Source organism: Neophocaena asiaeorientalis, unplaced genomic scaffold, assembly GCF_003031525.2.
Source record: "Neophocaena asiaeorientalis asiaeorientalis breed wild unplaced genomic scaffold, Neophocaena_asiaeorientalis_V1.1 scaffold327, whole genome shotgun sequence".
NCBI classification, from domain to species: domain Eukaryota; kingdom Metazoa; phylum Chordata; class Mammalia; order Artiodactyla; family Phocoenidae; genus Neophocaena; species Neophocaena asiaeorientalis.
The window spans coordinates 2,980,718-3,006,109 of NW_020174560.1; the positions used below are offsets into that span (position 1 = coordinate 2,980,718).

The following is a 25,392-nucleotide window of genomic DNA, read 5'->3' on the forward strand; positions in this document are numbered from 1 at the left end:
TTGGGTTTTTTTTGAAATTCCACAGGTAAGTGAGATCATACGCTATTTGTCTTTCTCTGTCTGACTTAATTCATTGAGCATAATGCCCTCAAGATCCATCCATGTTATCACAAATGACAAGATTTCATTCTTTTTTCTGGCTAATATATATATATATATATATATACACACACACCACATTTTCTTCATCCATTCATCCATCGATGGACATCAGTGTTTCCGTATCTTGGCTATCGTAAACAGTGCTGCAATAAACATGGGGGTGCACATATCTTTTCAAGTTAGTGTTTTGCTTTTTTTCACATCTTTATTGGAGTATAAATGCTTTACAATGTTGTGTTAGTTTCTGCTGTACAACAAAGTGAATCAGCTTTATATATATATATTTGTGTATATATATATATATATATATACATATATCCCCATATCCCCTCCCTCCCACCCTCCCTATCCCACCCCTCTAGGTGGTCACAAAGCATGGAGCTGATCTCCCTGTGCTATGCAGCAGCTTCCGACTAGCCATCCATTTAACATTCGGTAGTGTATATACGTCAATGCTACTCTCTCACTTCATCCCAGCTTCCCCTCCCCCGCCCCCTTGCCCTCAAGTCTGTTCTTCACGTCTGTGTCTTTATTCCTGCCCTACCACTAGGTTCATCAGCACCACTTTTCAAAATTCCATATATATGTGTTAGCATATGGTACTTGTTTTTCTCTTTCTGACTTCGAGTCAGTGTTTTTGTTTTCTTCGGATAAATACCCACAAGTGAAATTGCTGGATCATATGGTAGTTCTACTTTTAATTTTTTGAGGAATCTCCATACTGTTTTCCATAGTGGATGTATCAATTTACATTCCCACCAATAGTGCACAGGGGTTCCCTTTTCTGCACACGCTTTCCAACAACTGTTATTTCTTGTCTTTTTGATAAGAGCCATCCTAACAGGTGTGAGGTGATATCTCACTGTGGTTTTGATTTGCATTTCCCAGATTAGTGATGTTGGGCGTTTTTTTTTCATGCACCTGTTGGCCTTTACTATTTGTCTTGTTTTCCAAACCCTGGAAAGAAAGCATGCTTACACAAGAAACCCAGTGCCAAGATTCCATCATTCGTGTTAATCTCACTCTTTCTGGAGTCATGTCTCTCAAATCAATAAATACACACTTTGATACACATCAATGTCATGCAAATTAAAACTGGACAGCATCTCCTTTGGTCCAATAGCTCCCAAATCTAACAAACTCCATTGGACTAAACCTTGCAACACCAGAGTCTTTAGTCAAGGCAAACCTTGTTCCAGAAATTTTTAATCTTTTGCACTACTATAAAACAAGACAGCAATTTGCAAAACTCAACCGAACAAGATGACTCAGCACGGAAGTTTAGTTCAATATGATTTTATTTAAAATCTGCAAAGCTGAAGGAGGGATCTGATGTTTTGTGAAAAGAAAACAATTTTCACACTATATATTTTAGCCTTTTTAGTTCTGTGCTGAATAATAACAGAAAAGGAAGTTTCTGCTCACCATCCTTACTCCAGCACACTCAGCCAGGTGCTCGGGATCTTGTAGCAAGATAACCCTGGTCTGAGCCCACAGTAAATCCTCTCCCCCGAGTGGAGCCCCAGTTCTTCCCCAGGCACACATACCTATTTCCACTGCTCTCCACAGGCCCTAAGAATCCTTCCTTTTAAAGAAAGTTGAAAAGAGTATGAAAGGATTCCTTAACTCACTGCCTGAAATAAACCCAACTACTGGTTAACTCTTGACAATTACAAGTATAAAATACTTGAAATGTATAAGATGTTCCATATTGAATGGAACATCTTAAATGTTAAAAAATTAAGTCAAGTAACATGCTTTCACGTTTTAAAATATTACTTAATAAAACTTACTGAGACAAGAAATGAGCACTTTTTTGTACTTGGTATTATAAACTCCTACTGACAATGGCTACTTGATGGTCAAACAAAATAAAAAAGAGAAGAAACCGTACATACTGCTTTATTCACAATGCCTGAAGAGTGTCATGTTTTGAATTCTGTTACTAAAATTAAGCCTGCGGAAAAAAAAGAGGTCTAAAAAAGCAACACCCATGTTATTTTAAATGATGAGGTAGATTTTTTCCTATGCGGTAAAGATAACCAAAAATGCATACAACTCTCAAATTTTCTTTAAAAAAAAAAAAAAAAGAAGTTCAAGTTATAGTCACTTTCACAAATAAGACATTTATAAACCATGAGGTGGAGAGATCATACTCAGGGAAGCTCCGCACTTTGTGTTACTTGAGGTTCGATTATCAGTCTTGGATCAATTAATTCTCTCCAGAAAATGGTGATCTGAGGAAAAACAGAAAATATTCAGTTTAGAGGCTTCATTTTGAGGTCGTATGAATTTTAGTCATTTAAAAAGTCAATTTCCATTTATGCAGAATGCTTGAAGACCTGGAGTAATTTGAGTCCCAGTAAACTCAGTTCAATTAGGGTAGAAGGTCTTGTTTACCTAGAATGCAGCTAAATTTTACAGTAAACATACTTCATCTTTCTTTGATTTAGAGCAGGGGCTGTATGGGCAGGGTAGCTGGTTACAAAGCGGTTAGGAGGATTTGCCCAACAAGCCTCTGTGGAAAGGCAGCCCACAGACCTCCCGGGAGGCAGAGGTGGCCCAGGAAGGTTATCACTATACTGTTGATGCCCTTTTGTGCAGCTCTGCAGTTCTTTTCCTGTGCTGCCTAAAAATAGGAGGTATTTCACATTTTACCAAGAGAAAGCAAAGCTAACATGGGCCATATGAATCATGAGAGCCATCTAGTGTCAAAAAAGGTAATTACAGGCCCTACTTCAGGCTGCTGTTCAGTAAGGCCTCCAAGAGGAAAGCCTTCAACGTTTAATTTTCCAATGTAGTTTCCAAGAATACACTTCAACAAAAAAGTGGGGCTGCATATATTGCAAATGAAGAAGTACAGGAGACTGGGCAATATCTGCTGAGCCCACCACAGACCCTAAAAATGCGCTTCTGGAGTAAATCCCTGCGTGGCATCTACCCCAAAGACGAAGCAAAACATACAGTCAGCTTAGGGCTTCCACAAATTCGCATTTCAGATAAAACGTGACTCTGCAGTACTAAAACTCAGAATACTGTCATAACATTTCAAGTATAAACACCTTAAGAAGTGGTTTCTTAACTATAAATTCTACTCACTTTAATGCTACCATACTCTAATGAGGCAGCCGTTCCAGCAACTCTGCAAGTCTGCTGCCTACAAAGCTCTAAACCATACACTTCCTAAAATGGAAATTTAAGGACTGAAACAAAATCAAAAGACAGCTTCATCATTTCACGTCATTCTTCAAAATGACCTGTGCTGTTGTAAGTCAGAATCATGGTTAACGTTTGAGAGGTAGTAGTAAGTGCAAGGAGGCGTGATGGAGATTTCTGGAGGGGCTGCTCATGGGCTATTTGTTGATCTGGGTGCTGGTTACTACATGGGGTATGTTCATTGGTGAAAATCGCCCAAGCTGTACATTTATGCGTACTTTTGTTTTTAAAATGCTACTCTTTTCTACTGACACCCTTATAAAACTGTGATTTGATTTGATTTGATTTTGATTTTTGGCCATGCCACATGGCTTGTGGGATCTCAGATCCCTGACCAGGGACTAAACCAGGGCCATGGCAGTGAAAGCCCAGAATCCTAACCACTAGGCCACCAGGGAAATCCCAAAACTGATTTTATGCAACTGTACACTCTTAAATAAGATTTATTTGTGCATCTTGTCTTATAGGCTCTCTGACGTTCAAGACGGCACCCTAACTTGGCACTTGGCACCGTCACAGCCACTCTGCAGGCACGACAGAGATCCCCCAAGGCTGAGATCCTTTATGATTTTAACACAGGCAGTTCAGGAAGCTGCAGTGTCCCCTTATGGCACCCTAACTTGGCACTTGGCACCATCACAGCCACCTGCAGGCACGACAGAGATCCCCCAAGGCTGAGATCCTTTATGATTTTAACACAGGCAGTTCAGGAAGCTGCAGTGTCCCCTTCCAGGCCACCAGCGGCCAGTCAAGAGCGTGGACGACCAAGCAAATCCCAAGAAGAGAAGCACGCCTACCCTCTTCTCCTGCGTCACCGCGTACTCCACTACCTCAGCTCCATTTTCGTTGTGATAAACCAGATCAAACTTCCCAGGTTCTTTCACGGCTGAAAGCAGACGGTAGGAAGGAGAGACAATAAGTCATTTCCCAGTAGTGAAATGTTCCTCTACAGGGAATTCATATCATTAGAAAAACAACCACAAACACACTGTCCATTGATGTGGAGGCTGGCGACACACATGAAAGTGTGGAGTGCTCAGTGACGGGAGAGCCTTCGAAAACCCTGCATCAAAAGACGGGAGCTTCTCGGCTACTGATCAGTGACAATCTTTCCTTCATCAAAAAGAAATGAGCTTGATCCGCTACCACTAGTAATCCCGGAAAAGAAGGTGTAACCACAAGATAATCCCCAAAATAGCTGGTATGTTTCTGATCCACTACCACTAGTAATCCCGGAAAAGAACGTGTAACCACAAGATAATCCCCAAAATAGCTGGTATGTTTCAACAAGGGAAGGTAATGTGAATTCTGCCAAGTTCTTGTATCTTGCTGTATCCTCAGAAATCACACAGGCTTACTACTTGGTAATACAGCAGTCCTCACTTTACATGGTAGGGTGGGACCGTTCAAGTGACCATGCAGGCTGAAATCATGCAAACCAATCTTAATCAATGGGAAAACTTATGATTGTCTCATGATCTTTAAAATTTTTTGTCAAAACTTTAAAACCTTTACTGTATAGGGAAATGAAAAAATACTACAACTGCTATTTATGTAGTACACGGATCTAATTTAAAACAGAAATACTGAGAATTAAAGTGTTCTATGTCTTTGTAAGAAACTTATCAAGGGTAGTTTAAGCAGTGCTCACCTTCTTGTCATGTAACCACAGTACACAGTGAGAATCTTTCCTACGCCTTACGTAACTGTGATACTCCTCTCAGTTTGTTATTCTTTGAGCTTTTAACGTCATGAAATAGCTCTGAGAGTTTCTTTTTCACAGCTTTGCGAAGTTTTTGCTGATGTCACATCCCTTTCACCACAACCACTTTCCTCGTTGACGTCAAGAAGCTCACATAAAGCTCAATGTCAACATTCCCACAGTGAGCTACTTCTTCTACGATTTCACTTAAGCTCGATTTGGATGTCACTTTTAGCATTATCACTTTTTGTTTCTTTGCTGTGCTTTCATCTTTGTCGGCCAATGCCCTATTTCAGTTATCCATTTTTGTAAGGTGTTACGTCACGTGGATTTATCACTGAGAGACAAGGGGGCAGCACAACTACACACTTCGCTGTGTTATGGGAACTGAGTAACAGATGCACGGGACCAACCGCCAACAGACTTTGAAAGAAGTGACGTGACTTGTCACTAATCACATGGCCATGTGTTATTTACGCAGTGATTTGTGGACGGGAGAGCTAGCGGTACTCTATACAGTTACTCACAGTTAACAGTCAACACACCAATGTCACCGGGGAGCTGGTTTTATTTAACTAAATCATGGTAACTGAAATTCATGTATATTAGAACCATGCAAAGTGAGGACTACCTGTACTTTTGCTAGAAAACAGATAAAGTGTTTCTTGATGCTCCCAAAAAGGAAAGTTCTAATTGGATGTCATCACTGTCAATCACCTGACAAGAAGTGATCAGGCTGTGTCCACAAAATTTGATCATGGACAAACCTCTGTCCACCATTCCAAAGAAGGGGGATTTCTTCAAATGAAACCTAATCAGAAGAAAGCTGGAAAACCAGTGGAAGGTGTGTGTGTGTGTGTGTGTGTCTGTGTGCGTGTGTCTGTGCGTGTGTGTGTGTCTGTGTGTGTGTTTTCTGGCTGCACTGCACAGCTTGTGTGATCTTTGTTCCCCGACCAGGGGTTTCTCTGAAAAACCTTTTTGAATGATTTCTATGTACTGGAGTTTTCAATCTTTTACTCACTACCTTATTTAAACACGAACAGAAAATAATAAATTCCTTAGAGTCTGCTAAAGAAAAAGAGATCTCCTCTACTCCCTGGCCAGGGACCCCTGCAAACACAACCCCAGTTAAGACATATACAGTAAAAGCCCTCTTATTCCAGGATTTCAGAACCAATAATGGGTGGGGTGAATCAGGGATAAAGCAGGGAACCATTTAAAATAATGTGTGAGCGTGTGGATACACTTATGCTTTAGACATTTTATTTTGACTTAACACACAGAAGTACGTTCATTTGCCAATCTTTTGAAACAGAGCTAGCAGGTCTTATGAGTCCACCAACTAGAGCTGTCTTTCTTTTATAAATCGTATCCTTAATGTATATATGTAATTTCCACAATTTTTGAGTTTTGAGGGTTTTTTTAAAGTGATGCAAGAATGAATAATAATATAAAAAAGAATACAAAAGCTAGCAATACAGTGTAAGTATAGAATCTTCACAGATTTTTACCAAATTCCTCCCGATCTCTTATAGCTGACCCACCACATATAATTCAGAAGCAAATTTTTCAGTAACAATCCTGAGTCAGCATTCAACTTAGGTTTCACAGACGTAATATTTTTTGCCATCAATTTTCATCAATTTATGTAATTTTACGAAATTACATAACTACAGTAACAAGAACAACTCGCCTAACAGCTCTGGGAACAAACCCAACAACTCCTAGTGGACACGCACCTCCACTTGTGGCAGTGCAGCACCCACCCTCCCGGCCGCTCTGTGCTGACAGAGGTACGCAGAGCGCCAGGCAGCCATGGGGGCCAAGGCAGACAGCAGCGCCTGCGTGCGAAAGCTGTTTAGAAACCAGTGCAGATGTGAAGAGCCTACATTGCCAAATTCTTTTCTAGAACACTCACCAGGTAAAGATGAAAGAATTTCTATATCTACTTGCTGGGTCTCCGGATTATGGCTTAATATTTTTCCTTCCTTTCAAAAACAAAAGTTCAAGTCAAAAATCAACATGTCAACTATTATGAATATACTAAAGCCACTGACTTGCACACTTTAAAACAGTTAAACAGTGAGTTTTGTTATGTGGGTTTTATCTCAACAAAAAAAGTTTTTAAATAAATCAACATGCATTTGAAATAAAACTCCCACATACCAAGCCAGCATTTCCCCTGGTCTCAATCATCCCAGGAGCAGGTATCAAACAGGGACAGCCCCTATAGCCAACAGCCTGCTACTTATTCAGACTAGCTGATCCTAAGCTGTCTCCCTCACCCTGCCTTGCCTACACCAAGGAAACCCCAATAAAAGCTCCTCCCTCCTGCTTCTGCCTCCCAGCCACAACCAGGTGCTGTCCCCTGTGGTCCTGCCTGGTGTGGCATCCCCCTCTTCTCTCGGGAAATGTAAGTAATAAATTCCTTTCTCAGTAGCACTGACTTCTCTGTGTCATCACTCAGTCACCTCCATAACTTAAAATTGCACGGATACAAATGAGGCAGGTTAGAGGCTGAGGAGACTACATTCTTCGAAGGTAGATTTGACTTTTAAAGACAAGCTTAATGAATAAGGCCAATGATCTAGCTGGATAAAAGTACTTGACATCAAACAAAAAAGTGATACTGATTTTCACCCTTGAAAGGTTTTGAAAGCAACTTCGAAAAAGTTCTAAAAACACTGGGAAATAAAGTAAGCAAACAGCTTACCAAGATGATAACTATAATGACCAACATCCATTTAATATGAGTTTTAAAAAAATCAATATCATCTAGAATCAACAACTGGTAGAGGCTGTGGGACATACCAATTCACGTTTATCTCCATTTCCTCATGTACCACAGAATTGAATTAGTCATCTATGGTAGGGTGAAAAAGCATCCTGGTTTGCCCAAGACAGGTCCATTTACATTTCCTTTCAGTATAATTATTAATACAATATTCATCCTTTTCACTCACAAGTGTTCTGATTTATATAAGTTATGTGGTCACCTATATTAAGGGGCTAAGATGATAAAACACCAGTTACCCAGAACTAACCAACCAAATCCCTTCATGAACTGATTCTTCTTCTAGCCTGCTTTTGAAGAAAGATTCTTACCAAGATTTCAAAAGGCCACCTAGGGATCAACTCAGATTGAATCGTATCTTCTTATACCTTACCCGTATCACTATATTAACGTTCTCAATTATTCCCTTAAAAGAATGGGCTTACATTCTGAATCTCACATCAAATCAAGATTCTCAGCAAAATTTTGAATGGGTGAGAAAGGGAAGGAAACATGTAATTACTGATTGAGTCAAACTTTTACTGAACTGTGATAAAGTTCACATGCCAACATGAAGTCCCATACAAATATTAAGTGAGTAAATTCCAAGGACAGTATTTGTGAATTACCAGTGGTTAACTGGTAAAGCAAAACAAACCATATTAGATGATAATAACCAGTAGTAATTCACAAATACATGAAGTAGATTCCTATGCTGAAAATAATCAAATTTTCTGGCTGAGAGCTATCTATTTTTCTCTTTCAAAGTTTAGGATCATGGGAGAGGGGTACTCAAATAACTTTGTGTATCTAAGCTGATTAGATATAAATGAGTAATAAAAAAAAATTCAATTCGTCATTCTCATTCTATATTCTTCCCAAGTATTAAGAAAAATAACATGGGGAGACTTCAAAGTGATACTATCAAAAAGTTTACATTTTGAAAATATTTTTTCTACTTTATGACATTATTTACTCCATAAAAATCCGTATTATCCATATTAGCAGTATTAAACATGACTTTAGCTTCTTTAATATACTGACATTTGATTACTTTAAAATAAAGAACCTCACCTTGTAGTCAGAAACATCAGGAGAATAATCGGATGTTAGTTCCAAAAGCTAAAAAAGAAGAAAAAAACTCACAAATACACATGCCCTGTGGCACCTTTCCCCTACTCCTGAGAAAACAAAACACGCAGTATTGGGGTGCCCACTCCACCTCTCTGGGAGCCCTACCATGAGCCTGTGGCAAAACAGGGGTTCCAGTAGGAAAGCTTTTTGGGGGGTTTCGGAGGCTTTTGGGGTGATATGTAGAGGCTTTTTTTATTGAGCACTTGCTATGTTCCAGACACCAGGCTGAGCCATTTCTACTCATTCAGAAAACAATTACTAGGCACCTACTACATGCTAGGCAAGAGAACACGAAAGATATGATCCAGGAAGAGTTATTATAAATATGATTTAATATAAAGTAGTTTAATAAATTTATTAAATTTTATTAATATAAATTATATTAAATTATAAATGTAACCTGACACGTTAATGAGTACGTTTATTTCGGGGTGAATAATCTTTTTTGTGGTAACTATTGCTGTTTTTTAAAAATATACCTTAAATGCAATCTTTTCTCCAACTTGAGGGGCAGCTGCTAAAAGCGGTAAGAGACTGTAGTCCTTCTTGTGTGTCTCTATGGGATTCTGAAAAACAGTATTAGTCACGTGATTTTGTTACTAGTGAGAAACTGTGAACCCATGACATCAATTCCAGAAACACTACGTGTTCCAGAAACTCACAATAAATAATACTTACCTGGATAACAGTAGATGAGTTTGTCACCATTTCATTCAACTGCTGTTGCTTCTGATAATCAGCATTTCTATTTAAAACACAGGGAACAGCATGCCCTCGTCCTCGACCTCTGCCCCGCATACCCCGACCCCTCGCTCCCTTCCAAGAAAGAAGGTCCTCTCCCCTACTCCAACCTCTTCCCAAAGTGATGGGGAGAGTCACATTGGGAGGAGGACCAAGGGCCTGTCTGCCACCATTTGAGTCCGACTGCTTCCATCCAGCAGCATTTGGAACCTGTGAGGATGACCCTGGACGTTTTCCTGCGAAGAGACCTACAGTCTTTAAGAAATCTGCAGTACACACCGGGGTACTCTGTGACATCACACATTGGTCATCTGACTCTGAACTAGAGTCTGAACTAGAAGATGATGTTCTGGAGGTCTTGCCCTTGATGGGGGTAGAGGTAAAACCAGTATTTGCAGCCCCTTTGTTCGCAGTTGTGGTTTTCGTAGAGGATCCTTCCTTTGATACTTCAGTCGAGATTTTCTCGGGGGAATGTGTGACCTCCAAGATGACATTGCTGAGACCATCACTGGTTGATTCATGATGAGACTCAGACTCTGAGGAGGAGTCGGGACTCTCTTTTGTACGAATGCCTGGGCCACCTTTTCTTTTGGCTTTCCCAAGGCTGTTTCTAGCAGGAGGACCTTTTGGAGGACTGTACTTCAGGATGGTCCACTCTTTCACTGCCTGTGCTTTAGAAGACTTGGGAGTCTTTGCCTGCTTTTTATATTCACATTTCTCCGTTTTCTTTGGTGATTTTCCTTCGGTCTCTCCACCATCAGCATCCACTACACCACTCGTGGCTTTCTTTTTCCGCTTGTTTTTTTTACTCACACTCTGATCTGTGGCAGCTTTTGGTTCTAGATCCAAGGTCTTCTCACTGTTATTGTTCTCATGCCTCTTCCAACGCTTCTTTGAATTTTTGTAATCTAGTTCGGCTTCTTCATCTTCCTCCAACTTAAATGCCCGCTTCTTTGCTTTTCTAGATAATAAACGAGTACTATCACCATTGTTAACTGTTACAGGACTCTCAGCAACTCCTCTCTCTTCTAATTTAACTCTACCAAAAGAACAAGAGAGAAAGCTTTAGTAAGTAATTCATAAGCATGTCTCCAGGATGTAGTTATATACTAAGAGGACTGCAAACTGTCACTGTCATCAGGCAATGAAAAAATGTCAAATCGCTTAAGGACAAAAGACTCTTTTTTAACAAAATGGCCTATATGGCATCACTTACGGTCAACTTTCAAATGACTAATTTTATTTATTGATCAACTACTGCATCCTAAACACTTCCTATAGATTTTCTCTAATCTAAACACGACCATGAAGTAAGTATCTTTCATTTTAAAACAGATCACAAAATTACGGTTCAGACAAGTAACTGCCCAGGATCCACAGCTAATATGCCACAGAAATAGGATTCAAACCTGTTTGTGTAACGTCAACGTTCACGATCTTTCCACTACATTATATGCCTACGCTAAGTGGTGATAATGCTAACTATCCATTTTTGTTTTTAACTGTAAGCTACTATTTTAAAAATCAGATTTCATTTTTATTTTGCTTAAATTTAGGAAAACACCGAACAATTTATAATTTATGTTCTCTGGGGTACTGACAGCCATCGTAAAATTCCATAACATTTGGTGATTATTGAGTTTATGTGCCAACTAGACTAGGCCCCGGGGTGACCAGATATTTGGTTAAACATTGTTCTGGGCATGTCTGTCAGGGTGTTTCAGGATCAGATTAACATTTGAATTTGTACACTAAATAGACTGCCTTTGTGAGCAGATGGTCCCAGTGTGAATGGCCCTCACCCAATCCACTGAAGGCCTGAACGGAATAAAAGGCTGAGCAAGAGGGAATCCGCTTTCCCTGCCTGCCAGTCTTTGAGCTGGGACGTCAGAAGAACTTCTGCCTCAGACTAGAAATCAGACTGAAACACACCATCTGCTTTCCTGTCCTTTGCACTTGGGCCGTTACTTTATCATCAGCTTTCCCAGGTCTCCAGCTTGCCGACTGCAGATCTTGGGACTTCTCTGTCTCCATAATCTCATGAGTCAGGTCCTTATAATAAATCTCATTTCTGTACCTAGAGCTATAGCTATGTCTATATCACCTCCTATTGTTTCTGTTTCTCTGGAGAACTCTAATATACAGTTCATCCAAAATCATTTCACTATAGTAAAGGAATTCTGTTCCTCCATGAACCGGCAACAGCTAATTCTAATAGGCACAGCCCAGTGACAGAGAGCTGAGTGAGTGTCGTCAATGTCAAGCACATAGTGGGTGTTTAAAAATGACTGCCGGGGCTTCCCTGGAGGCGCAATGGTTAAGAATCCGCCTGCCAATGCAGGGGACACGGGTTGGAGTCCTGGTCTGGGAAGATCCCACATGCCACGGAGCAACTAGGCCGGTAAGCCACAACTACTGAGCCTGCACTCTAAAGCCCATGAGCCAAAACTACTGAGCCCACGTGCCACAACTACTGAAGCCCACATGCCTAGAGCCCGTGCTCTGCAACGAGAAGTCACTGCAATGAGAAGCCCACTCACTGCAACAAAGAGTAGCCCTTGCTCACCGCAGCTACAGAAAGCCCATGCACAGCAACGAAGACCCAATGCAGCCAAAAATAAATTAAAAATTTATTTTAAAAAATGTCTCCTAAAAACATACATTATTCTTTCAATACATTTACATCCAGCTGTATCTTTCATCAAGTACTTTTAGTGACCAGGGAAAGATGTGGACAATCATAATTGAAAATAAAGTACAGGGCTTCCCTGGTGGCACAGTGGTTAAGAATCTGCCTGCCAATGCAGGGGACATGGGTTCAAGCCCTAAGAAAATAAAGTATAATTGGTGAGTGATAAGATAGATTATAGGCATTCTTTAATTTTTTTTTTTTTTTTTTTTTTTTTTTTGGGGAACCACTGCGCCACCAGGAAAGCCCTTTAATTTTTTTTAAGGTATAGTAATCCTGTGGATTTATCTCAATGTGGTAGTTGAAAAAAACCTTAATTATTCTTCAGAATACACAAATACACAGACACATACAAGTGAAGATAAAATAAAAGCTACTGATACCAGCAGTAGGATGAAGAGAGAAATAAAACTCTGAAAGAGCAGGGACTTAAATAAAACTCACTACTCCCTGTTCTCCGCTGTGGACCTTGGCACCTAGCAGCAAGAAAGTAATTCTTAAACGGGCAAAAGCTAGTTTGGCATCCTGTGAATCTAAGAACTACTTAGGAACTTCCTGGATATGGAACTTTCCATAACATTCTTGATTAATTTGTTTTCACCTGTAGCAATGCTATGATTCAAGTTTCAGTTCTGAGATGACAATTAGTACCAAACTTTCCATCACACTTTGAAAATGGATGCAAGACCTTCTGTTCAGTCACCGTGGCTCATTAATTCACTGGAACACTGCACGTGCTGCGTCCCGTGTAGGCAGGACCCCTGGCTTTCAAAGGAGCCTACAACAGCATCACGCTTTCAAGAGCAGCTCTTGCCATCACCTCACCCATCCTGAAGATCACGGATCTGTGGACACTTGACCTGTGATTGCTGCAGCCTCGCTATCCGCTACTCCTGAAGAGAGTAATTTCAGTTTGGAGCATATTCAGACTGAGAAACAAAACACCATCCAGAGAACGAGAAACGTTTCACCTGGGTCTGCTCAGTTACCATTCTTTTCAGGGCGGACACTTTCCCTGGCAATGTTCTTCATTTCCCCACTTGGATCACAGACCACAAATGGAACCGTCCTTTTACAAACGGAAGTGAATGTAGCTGTCCTTTTACAAAGAAAAGTGAATTACCTGTATCATTAGCAATGAAAGAGATTTGATCCCAAGAAATGTTTAAAACAGACTCTCCACTGTTCATTCAAACTCTTTGCAGGGCAAACTGGGCACTAGTATCAAAATGCAAGGTATTCCCTTTCAATTTGCAAGTTCACCTCTAGGATTCTATCATACATAAATACAGACATGCCCATCTGTGCTGCCTGACACCTCCCCACTCCCACTAGCCATTGCCTGCCAAGGCCAAAGTGACTGGATTCAAATCCTTCTTCGGCCTTTAGTTAAAATTTTAAAATATCATTACCTCAGCTTTTCCCATCTGTACAATGGGGGTAACGGTAATAATTATAGTACTCAAATGAGCTGTCATATATATTTAGAGCCGTGCTGGGCGCCGAGCAAGTGCTATCTAAATGTTAGCTCTAATTTTTATTAATACGGTGTATGTTGTTAGTCCTCTGAGGGCAGGAGTTGATGGGTTTTTAATGAACTTGTCCCATCAAATGGAGGTGAAATTCAACAAAGAGGGTGAAAGCAGGGACCTGCAATCTCTTTGGGTCCCACCTGTTCCCTGCAGCCTCCCTCCTGTCTAGCTGCTGCTTGCAGTGCCCTGCATTACCACCTTCAGAGAAGTAAGTTACCTGACCAAGGGCACACAGCTAATGAGTCACAGAGCCAAGATTTGAATCCAGGGTTCTGATTCCAGACCCTGAGCTCTTAATCACTCTGCTCTCTTACCTTTCGCACAATATTGAACAAAAGTAACTCATGTATTTTTGGCATAAATACAGACCTGTACAACTCTTCTGGAGGCCAACTTGACAGTATTTATCAAATTTTAAAATTTGACCAAGGAGTACCCCTTCTGGGAATGTATCTTACTGAATCATTGCCCGAGTACACAAAGATATAGAAGAATACTCACCACAGCAGTATGTAACAGTGAAAACCAGATGACAACTGCCAAGGGCTGAATGTTTTGGTGTTCCCCCCAAATTCATATGTTGAAATCCTAACCCTCCAATGTTATGGTGTTAGGAGATGGGGCCTTTGGGAAGTGATTACATCATAAGGGTAAAGCCCACATGAATGGGATTAGCGCCCTTATGAAAGAGACCCCCAGGGCTCCCTAGTCCCCTTCTACCATGTAAGGACACAGGAAGAAGGTACCATCTGTGAACCAGAAAGCAAGCCCTCGCCAGACCATAAGTCTGCCAGCACCTTGATCTTGGGCTCCTCGGCCTCTAAACCGTGAGAATTAAATTTCTCTTGTTTATAAGCTACCCAGTTTATGGTATTTTTATTATAGAAGCCCAGTCAAACTAAGATTACAACCTAAAATGTCCATTAGTAAGGGGCTGGTTAAATAAATTAACATGGCCATGCAAAGGAATAATACAGCATTTAAAAAGAATGACGTAGCAATTGCATCACGTATCATATGTACTAAAATGAAAGATACCCAAGATACGTTAGGTAAAAAAAAGTGCGGTGCAGGAAAAAATGTATATTATAATGACATGTGTATTTAAAGAATGTAAGCATATATGTTTGCATATGTATGGAAAAGACACTCCAAATTTAACTGAGGATACTTCTGGAGAGTGGGGTGTAGGAAGAGTACGTGAGAAAAGAAATAAGGGATTTTGTACCCTGAACTATTTTGAAGTATAATTTTTTTTTAACAATAAGCCTTTTTGTTTGCTTTGTTTTAATAAAAGAATAGGAAGGGACTATCAATGTTTCACAATGAAAGCAGCCCAGGCCTAACTTCCACTGGTCTCTGTTCACCCATGGGCATTGGACAAACACTCCTGAACATGAGAGAAGAGCTCTCAGTATTCTATATCCCCAAAACCATCAGCAGGCTACAAAACGAGACTGAGCATCAAGAGACCCAGGCTGCACAACGACCGGCAGCCTTAACGGCAAGTATCTTCTTTGGCTCCCGAGGTTTCAGGAAACCAAACTGCCCTCAGCCTGGCTCAGATGCTGTCTTCTTCACTCCCACTGCCGGCCTCACAGACATATCAAGAGGGGCGTGGCTGGCTATCCAAGGAGCCACTGATCACAGCAACATGAAATGAGAGCTCATCTCTAATGTTCAGCATTTAATAATCAGTATTAAATGCCGAGAGTCAAAAGATTGACAGAGGAGAGAAGGCATTCTGTTTCCTCACAGAATGACTCTTCAACAGGGAGAGCTCACTCCAGCTGGTCGCTCTCCAGGTGCTGCAGCCAGGCCTCTGTGAAGCTCTCTTCAGGGGGTGTTATGGGATGTACTGTGTCCCCTCAAAATTCTTATGCTGAAGCCCTAACCCATAGTACCTCTAAATGTGACTGTATTTAGAGACAGGGCCTTTAAAGAGGTAATCAAGTTAAGATGAGGCCGTTAAGAGCGGGGCCCTAATCCAATCTGACTGGTGTCCTTATGAGAGAGAAAATCTGGACACACAAAGAGACACCAGGTCACGTGCCTTTTTCTGAGGACAGAAAAAAGGTCATGTGAGGACACAGTAAGAAGAGAGACACCTACTAGCCAAGCAGAGAGGCCTCAAAAAGAAACAAAACTTGCCAACACTTAACCTTGGACTTCCAGCCTCCAGAACCGTGAGAGGGAAATTTCGGTTGCTTAAGCCTGTGGTGTTTTGTTAGATCAGCCCTAGCAGATGGATGGGGCTCCAGGCAAATGGGAGCACTTCCTCCTCCCAGGGGAGATGGAGACCGCCTTGAGGAGCTCCACGTTAGCAGCCTGGAAGTCAGATTCTGGGGGCTCAAAAGAAGGGGCTGTGAGGAAGTGGCCATGGCACACAAGTGTGGAGATGCTCGCGCCTCCAGGGCTAGTTCTCAGGATTCCCACAGCCAGGCTCTGCTTTTCCTCATGAGAGCTCTCTCAGCACTCCTGGCAATCCCAACAGAATTCTTCTGCTGGTCAAACTCATCCCTTCACCAAGTCAGGGTAGCTTTTGCCTCCACAACTGTACGAGGCTATCCAACCTTCAAGGTACTGTGAAATTCGCTGAGCATTTGTGTTCCACGATGATCTCTTCTTTTCAACCATCTTCTGCACTTAGCAGCAAAACCTGGTATGATTATCCAGTCAGATAATTATCCACTCCACATGACACAAGAACATAATATACAGAAACACAAAACTAGTTATTTTGGTCTACTCCAACAATATTGGGTACCTTTGAGAAAAGAAACTGTTTTCTTCTGTAGCTCTGAAGAAAAGTGAGTCTGTCAGGGGAAGACAGAGAATGACTATGGACATGAAACCACGAAACCATACAAAACTTTTCCAAATTCAACTTTTTCCTAAGGTCTGCCCCATTTACCACTGAAGCTAGCTGCAGAGGTATTTCTTGCCATATGCAATTGTGCATTCTGGTGTTTAGGAGGAATTCTGCCTGCCATTGTGCTGTATTTATTTCCCATAACAGCTTTCATGGTTTGCTTTTGACACTGTTGACTTCATTATAAAGAGTCTAATTTCCAGACGATTCATTAAATGAAGTATAACGGCAATTAGCCATCAGCAAGTTATTAATTCATTAGACAGGAGATAGATCAGAAAGTAAACTTAACAGGAGAGGATGCAGTCCTTACCACTGCAATATTTAAATAGTCCCTGAATTGCAGAGAGAATGGAGATCTATTTCACAGGGAATAAAAAGGAAAAAGACCTCTTTTTGAAACTTGGATTATTTCAAATTGTCACTGGAAACAGCTAAACATTATTAGTAAATCAGTGTTCCTGCTTTGAAAAGAGAGAAAGACACACATATGCTCAAAGATGTAGCAGTTGTTCCAAGTTAAATTCCCTGATGCCCTGAAGAAATCTTATGAATCTGACATACTCTGGGGAAAGGAATATTCAACATGCAACAAATGGCAAGCAGAAGTAAGTAGCCTGGTTCACAACTCTAGAATTTTTTTCACTGTAGATGAAGCTTTTAAAAAGAAGCCCTGAATAAATCAGTCCAAGATATGAATCCGAACTGAAATCGTGTCTTACCATTTTATTGAGATAAATTAGCCACACGTGAGCAATTTACACCACAACCGCTCCTTGATACTCATCTCAGTATCATCTTTTAAAACTTCTTTTAAAAGCATATTTAAAACTATTTTGTTTCCCAATTCACAACCCAAAAGGTTCCAAACACCTATTTAAGTGAACCCAGGTGAGACACTGAATGACGCCCACCAGTCCCAGGGGGTAATCGCAGGAGCTCTGAGATTGGACACGCTGCAAGCGGTGAAGAAAACATGACTTTGGGTCCGTTTGCTTGGGTCTCCGGCACCTGACCCTGCGAACTGCCAGCGGAAGGCCGGGTCTCAGGCACGCCCGGCACCCCGCGCACCTAACACAGTGCCCGGCTAAGTGAGCGCTTGCTAAGTCAAGGCTGGAAGAAACGCGGGCCCGGCCCACACCCAAGATCAGGGTTTTTCCAAGCGTGGTCCACCAACCTTCTGCATTAGAAGCTTCCCGGGGAAAGATGCTCGTTACAATGCAGACTCCTGAGCCCCAAACCTGACTGGACCAATCAGAATCTCCGGGGTTCACGGAAGTGCAGTTTGACAGCCCCCCCCCCAGCTCACCCCGACCCTCACCCGGACCCGCACCCACACGCGGTCTTCAGACGCCGGAGGCGCCCCCGGACGTGCGCAGGCTCGTCCCCGGCGCCCCACCGCCGTGCCCCCATCCCGCCCGCGCACCTGAGGCAGTCGTTGTCTCGTACCAGGCGCGCGCTCTCGGCGGGGGGCAAGAGCCCCCCCTCCAAGTAGAGGCCCAGGAGGGCCCCAGAACTGAAGCCGAAGCGCTGGCGGATGAGACTGATGAGATCCGTGACTACTCGGCATCTGTTCAAGTCGATGAGAAGCCAGAAGGACGTGCAGTGCGGGGTGGCTGGCGGCGGGTAATCAAATTGAAGGCGTAGCCTAACCGTCTCGGAGGCTGCCATCTTGCTCGATGCGCGACGGAAGCCGAGACACTCCACGGGGCCGCCGAGAGGCGTGCTCGGGGCCCGCCCCCTGGAGCCTGTTAACGGGTGCCACCTTTTGGTGGCAAACGGCTGCTCCAGGCTTTGTGAATGACGAGAACGCGGAGCGGGATTGATTCAGGTCGGCTCAAGACAGGGCTAGGGAAGAGAATAAGCGAAATGCCTTTATTCCTTTCCTGCTGAGCCCTACGTAGGGTCCGAATTTAGGCAACTCTCTAGATAAACAAGCACTGCTCAGCTGTGGTCTTCTTCTAAGATATTTGCTCATATACATAAAATAATTTCAAAAACGTAACTCCCAATGCATCTAGTTTACAAAATGTTTCGTCATACAGAATTGCAAAAGATGTAATTCCTAATGTATTGTAAATATTGACATTTTAAAATAAAACCATTAATCACTCTTTTCAAAGTATTCAGTGGAATTTAAATACCTTAGCAGTTTAATACCTACCACCATGCAAATTTTAAAATATAAAAAATAGTCCTCTTATTAACTCTTAGGTAAGTGAATCAGAAGTTTTACATCACTTGAATTTCCATTCCATTTCTTCCACATAGTATATTAACTCCTTTAGTTTTCATTACAAAGGTATGAATTATAAGCTATTATTATTCCCATTTTGAAGATTAAAAAAAAACAAAAAGTTCAGAGAGGTTAAGTAACTTCCCCAGGGTCACTGGACGAAGTACGTGGCTAACACCTTGCAGTCAGTAGATACGTTTTAAAAAGTTTTTTTTTAAGTTTTATTTTCCTGTGACCCTAATGCTCTAGGTCTTCTGGATTGAGTTATTACTATTATTAGAGGTACACAATTGATCAAAATAGCATAAAACGCCACACATTTTGTTACATAATTATTAAACGGAGAAAATAAAATGGACATGGACCATATCGATTAATAAAATAAATGGAGGTCTGTGTGGGTTTTTTTAATTAGTCCAAGTCTCTGGGAATGGATATTGCTAAATGAGACAGGGCTCCCCATCAATTCTGGACTTATTTTTTGTTTTTATAGATGTGACGCCCTGAGAAAACATGTTCATTTATGTAAGTAGATAAGAATGGAAGGACTTATGTTATTGGCTATATCAGTCAATTCCTTAAAACTCTTTCCAACTTACATGCTAAAATCACCTAGAGATCGTTCGTTAAAAATTATTTTCAGTACTCCTTCAGTCAACAATTCAGTTAGGTTCAATAATGTTAAAAACAAAGAATTGGGAATCACCTGACTTTCAAAGAAAGTGTTTACCCAGTCGCTAGAGTTGTTCACTTTCTCAGTATCTGGGAAGGCTCTACTAAGATTTAAGTGATTATTATACCACTTACTTTTACAATTAGAGGTGCCTTGTCTATGGCGCTAAACTTAGATGAAACGGGGGTAAAAATGACAATTCATAAAAATGGGGAATACGATCAAAGACCTGTATATCGATGACAGATGGATAGAGAGATGGATGATTATATATAAATCATCCATATATAATCATCCATATAAAACTCTTACATATAGATTTATTAGCAATTTAATCTGATAGTTGAAATCAATTATGTTTATAAATATTCATTTGATAGAATTGGAAGAGCATATCAACATCTAAGAAAGAAGAGTTAATCCCAATAAAATGAAGCTGGGTTCTCAAGTTCAGGGCATTGTTACATTTTTTGTATGAATGATTGCTGTTATGGACATGATTTACAGCAGAATCCACTACATGTTTCCCTAAAGTTGATCTCAATTTAATAATAGCTGGAGGAAACAAACAAGAACAGTAGGTGCTGTAAGGCTATGTGGATGGGGTCAGGAGGGAGAAAGACACCTTGAGGAGAACAGAAACAGTGCACAGGCACATTCTCAGGCAATCAGCTGTAGGAAGGAGTCCCAGTGAAAGAGGGAGACGAACTGAATTCTCTTAAAACCACGCAGGCCTACCTCTCCTTAGAAAGTGCGTGCGACTCCTCAGGACACATTTACGCCCAGTTTGAAGACTGCTACTCCAAAACATGGAAAGTTAGCTAAGCAGTGTTTACCTGGCTAGTCTTGTTTCCTTTCTGGAGATGCGCAAAACACCACCATTGCCCCTATTATCGGGACCTCGAGTGTGTCCTCTGTGGTTTCTGGTGAGAAATCTGATATCCTTGGAATTGTCTTTACCTTATAGGTAAGGTGTCATTTTTCTCTGCTTTCAAGATTTTTTTTTTGTCTTTGGGTTTCAAAATTTTAATTATGCTGTGTCTTGGCATGGATTTTTTTAGGTTTATCCTGCTGGAGTTTCACTCAGCTTTGAGAATCTGTAGGTTTATATCTCATGCCAAATTTGGGGCATTTTCAGCCATTATTTCTTTGGGTACTTTTTCAGCCTCTCTTCCTAGGATTCCAATCGCTTAAACGTTAGGTCTCTTATTATAGTCCCACAGATCCTTGAGGCTCTTTTTTTTTTTTTTCACTTTATTTTCTCTCAGTAGAGTCCATCACTGAGCTTCTTACTTTGGTAATTGTATTTTTCAGTTCTAAAATTTCCTTCTGGTTCTCCTTCACATCTTCTATTCCTTTGCTGAGACTTTATATCTCCTTGCTGAGTCTTTCTTTTCTTTCATTCATTTCAACATGTTTATCCTGTCTGCTTTAAAATATTTGTCAGATAATTCTAACATCTCCATTATCTCCGTGTCAGCATCTATTAATTGTCTTTTTTTCAGTTTGAGATCTTCCTGGTTCTGGGTATGAAATTGAAGAAGTTGAAATCTGAACATTTTCATATTATGGTCTGAGATTCTGGATCTTGTTTATTCTGTTTTGGCTGTCTTTCTCTGACACTGCTCTGGTGGGGGAGGGGAGGTACGGCAGGTGGGGATTGAAGTCCAAGTTCCTTACCTGGGCTATGTTAACACCTGAAGGCGCAAGTGGCAGAGAGGCTCCTCCTTGCTGAGAAGCTCCTCCCACTGGTGGGAGTTCCCATCCTGGTTGACATGTAAGAATGGACTCAAGCAAACTCATTTGTCTCTGGTCCCTGATTTCTTTTTATCTGAGTTTGGAAATTTGAGAAACAAGGTGCATTCTGATTCACCCCACATATAGAGTTGAATTCCTGTTGTTGCACCTACAGGATTTAAATTTAGAAACTGAAGCTGAAACTAAGGAGCATGAAAATAGCATTGGCCTCCTGGGTTTTCCTTGCTCCTAAGAATTATTTCTAGTCCATTCCTTCTCTCATATTTTCCTGTTCTCACTCAGCTTTGTCAAGCACATTTATATCTTCCTTCCTCCTTGACTGGGGGGCTTTGTTATGATTCCCTGCCCGCTATCATCCTTTTTGAGTTTTGGAAATAATTGCTATGACGTTTAGCCCAGTTCCTTCAGGAAATTAGCCCTGAAGAAGAGAAAAAACACTTTTGTTGCAACTATGAAGCAAAATTACCTGCCCCCCCACCCCCCGCAGATCTGGTCATGTGATTGCCTGCCGAATCCTCTTCCCCGGATTCACACCACCTGCAGTGAATCCTGAATTAGTAGCTTGTCAGCAGTAGCTGCATTCTGATCCAGACCAACCAAGACCCCTTGTACTTTATTCTGCAACAATTCACTGGGAAGGCCTTTAACGAACCCCCAGGCAATGAGCCTCCATCAGCTTCTCATACCTTTCCCCAACATATAATTTAAATAAAGTATTGTCGCAAACACAGTTTTGAGATAAGTTTCTTCCGATCCTGTTGCCTCCCCCAAAGCTCTATTACATTTTTGATCTGTCCCGAGAGGACGAGTTTACATCACAGAAAATGCAAGTTCAAACTGAACCACAGGCACAAGCATAGCCTTAGAAAATGTGCTTTTGCCACTCTCCATGAGAGAAAATTCCATTGGCTCTTCAGCCTTAACTCTCTTTTGCTGGTCTTTCTGCACAGTCCCCTTCTTTTCATCTATCTCGCTTCTTTCTCTCCTAGAAGGACAGCAAATTCCTCTCAAATAGCTGTGCAGCACAGTTTAGCAATTCTTTGTTGCCTTTGCTGATGCCCCTATACTCTCAGCTCCCACCTCCTCATGTCAAGGAACCGATACGTTTTTTTTTTTCCCATTATGGTTTATTACAGGATATTGAATACAGTTCTCTGTGCTATACAGTAGGACCGTGTTGTTTCTGTATTTTATATATAGTAGTTCGTATCTGCTAACCCCAAACTCCTAATTTATCCCTCCCCACACCCTTTTCCCTTTTGAACCATCCATTGGTTTTCTATGTCTGAGTCTATTTCTGTCTCATACATAAGTTAATTTGGGTCGTATTTTAGATTCCACGTATAAGTGATATTTGTCTTTCTCTTTCTGACTTACTTCAGTTAGCACAGTGGTTTCTAGGTCCATCCATGTTGCTGCAAATGGCATTATTTCATTCAAAAAGATATTTTTCTTAAAGACCATTCCGGTTGTTGGGAGGAACTTTACTGCTGGCTCTCAGAATAATAATTTTTCACTTGGTTCCCAGGTGTGTTTTGTTGCTTTGATTCTAGTGATTATAAACTGTAAAGAAAAGGGGATATGTTAGTGTTTGCCCTCATAAGAGACCACCCAGTGTTGAAGGCCAGATTCAAATGGAGATTAGAGCGCACCTACTCACAGTGTGCCATACTTAACACCACATTTATCTACACAGCCACTGTAAGTGACTCATTGTTTGGTGATTCTTGTGTCATAAGAGCATTTTGGGGGTTCCCTTGTCTGCTTAGCCTTTGCTTATATCATCAAAAACTTAAACAGATGCAATAGTATGCATTTCAGGTCCTAAGGCATTTTAAGAATGGACTTCTACAATCCATCAGAGGTCTAGTCCTACTTTTTGCAAGCTTTTTCCTTATATTTTATTATAAAAATTTCCGGACACATATAAAGTTTGAAAAAATATATAGTGAACACCCATATACCTGCCACCCATATTCTACCATTAACATCTTACCATAATACTTGCTTTATCGCATATTTATCCATCTGTTCATTGCTCTTTCCACCCATCATTCCATCGTATATTTTGGATACATTTTAAAGACTGCATACACACTTCCTCCTAAACACTTCACACCCATATGATTAACTAAAGGTGAAGTTTTGTTTACAATTTCTTCCTTTTCAAGCAAAATTTGTCTCTTACGAAACGAGCAAATCAAGTGTATGTTTGCTGAGTTTTGACAAATATATACATCTTTGTAATCCAAACACCTGTTACAAACAAGACAACAGGCCCCAAATGAAGTCACTTATGCTCAGCCCCACATCACCAAATCGAGACTTAATTACAGTTTTGGCTGTCCCAGAAATGGAATCTTAAACCAGTCCATCAGGATTTGTCTATTCAGCACTAGTTAATCTGCCTGATAGACCCCTGCCATCCCGTAAAGGCAAGTAAACTTGCAATAACCAACTTTTTTGTCTGTATAACTTCCTCATTCTGCTCCTTTCTACCTATAAAAGTCTTTCATTTTGTACATTGGAGCTCCTTTCTATCTGCTAGGTTGAATGATGCCCGATTCATGGCTCACCGAATAAAGCCAGTAAGATCTTTAAAATTTACTCAGTTGAGGGGACTTCCCTGGCGGCCCAATGGTTAAGACTCCACCCTCCCAATGCAGCGGGCCCAGGTCTGATCCCTAGTCAAGGAACTAAGATCCCGCATGCTGCAAGACGTGGCCAAAAAAAAAAATTTTTTTTACTCAGTTGAATTTTCTTCGTTAACACACCTATCAAAATGTGCAATATTGGGCTTCCCTGGTGGCGCAGTGGTTGGGAGTCTGCCTGCCGATGCAGGGGACACGGGTTCGAGCCCTGGTCTGGGAAGATCCCACATGCCGCGGAGCAACTGGGCCCGTGAGCCACAACTACTGAGCCTGCGCGTCTGGAGCCTGTGCTCCACAACAAGAGAGGCCACGACAGTGAGAGGCCCGCGCACCGCAATGAAGAGTGGCCTCCGCTTGCCACAACTAGAGAAAGCCCTCGCACAGAAACGAAGACCCAACACGACCATAAATAAATAAATAAATAAATTAAAAAAAAAAAAAAAAGTGCAATATTACCACTACCCCCAGGAAATTTCATATCCCTTCCCTGTCAATGCCTGCCTTTTATCCCTTTGATACCTGCCTTTTATCAACCACAGTTTCTAGTTGATTTTTACTCTGTCATTTTATCAGGGAGTTCCCTCCCCTCCATTACTTCTACTGAATAAGCCCATCCCATGATTTAAGAATAACACTTTTAATGTTATATTCAGTCGCCCCTAAGTATCTATAGGGAATTGGTTCCAAATCACCCCACAGATACCAAAATTCACAGATGCTCAAGTCCCTCATATAAAATAGTGTAGTATTTGCATATAATCTCCCATACACTTTAAATCATCTCTAGATTACTTATAATACCTAATACATGCTATGTAAATAGTTGTAGACTCATTTTATTGTACTTTACAGGTATTGCATTTTTCACAAATTGAAGGTTTGTGGCAACCCTGTTTCAAGGAAGTCTATTGGTGCCATTTTTCCAATAACATTTGCTCACTTTGCATCTTGTGTAACATTTTGGTAATTCTTCACAATTTGCCAATATTTCAAACTTTCATTATTATTATATTTGTTATGGTGATTTGTGATCTGTGATCTTTGGTGTTACTATGACAAAAAGATTATGACTTGCTGAAGGCTCAGATGATGGTCAGTATTTTTTTTAGCAATAAACATTTTTTAAATTAAGGCATGTACAATCTTTAAGACATAACGCTATTGCACACTTAATAGACTACAGTATACTGTAGACATAACTGTTACATACACTGGGAAACAAAAACATCTGTGTGACTCTATTGTGGTGGTCTGGAATCAAACCGGCAATATCTCCAAGGTATGCCTGTACAATGTTAATGCTATGTAAATAG

The 25,392-nt window shown here is 41.0% G+C and overlaps 1 protein-coding gene across 1 annotated transcript; it reads right to left on the minus strand.

The window, feature by feature from the left end:
• Nucleotides 1-1,386: 1,386 nt before the first annotated feature.
• On the minus strand, nt 1,387-18,449 carry COIL (coilin). Its single transcript, XM_024757638.1, has 7 exons — nt 18,188-18,449; nt 9,606-10,707; nt 9,407-9,493; nt 8,868-8,915; nt 6,939-7,008; nt 4,116-4,204; nt 1,387-2,339 (listed from the first exon to the last, which is right to left on the minus strand). Exons 1-7 carry the CDS (start codon nt 18,430-18,432, stop codon nt 2,259-2,261), a joined length of 1,722 nt encoding a protein of 573 aa, XP_024613406.1. The 5' UTR covers nt 18,433-18,449; the 3' UTR covers nt 1,387-2,258.
• Nucleotides 18,450-25,392: the final 6,943 nt, after the last annotated feature.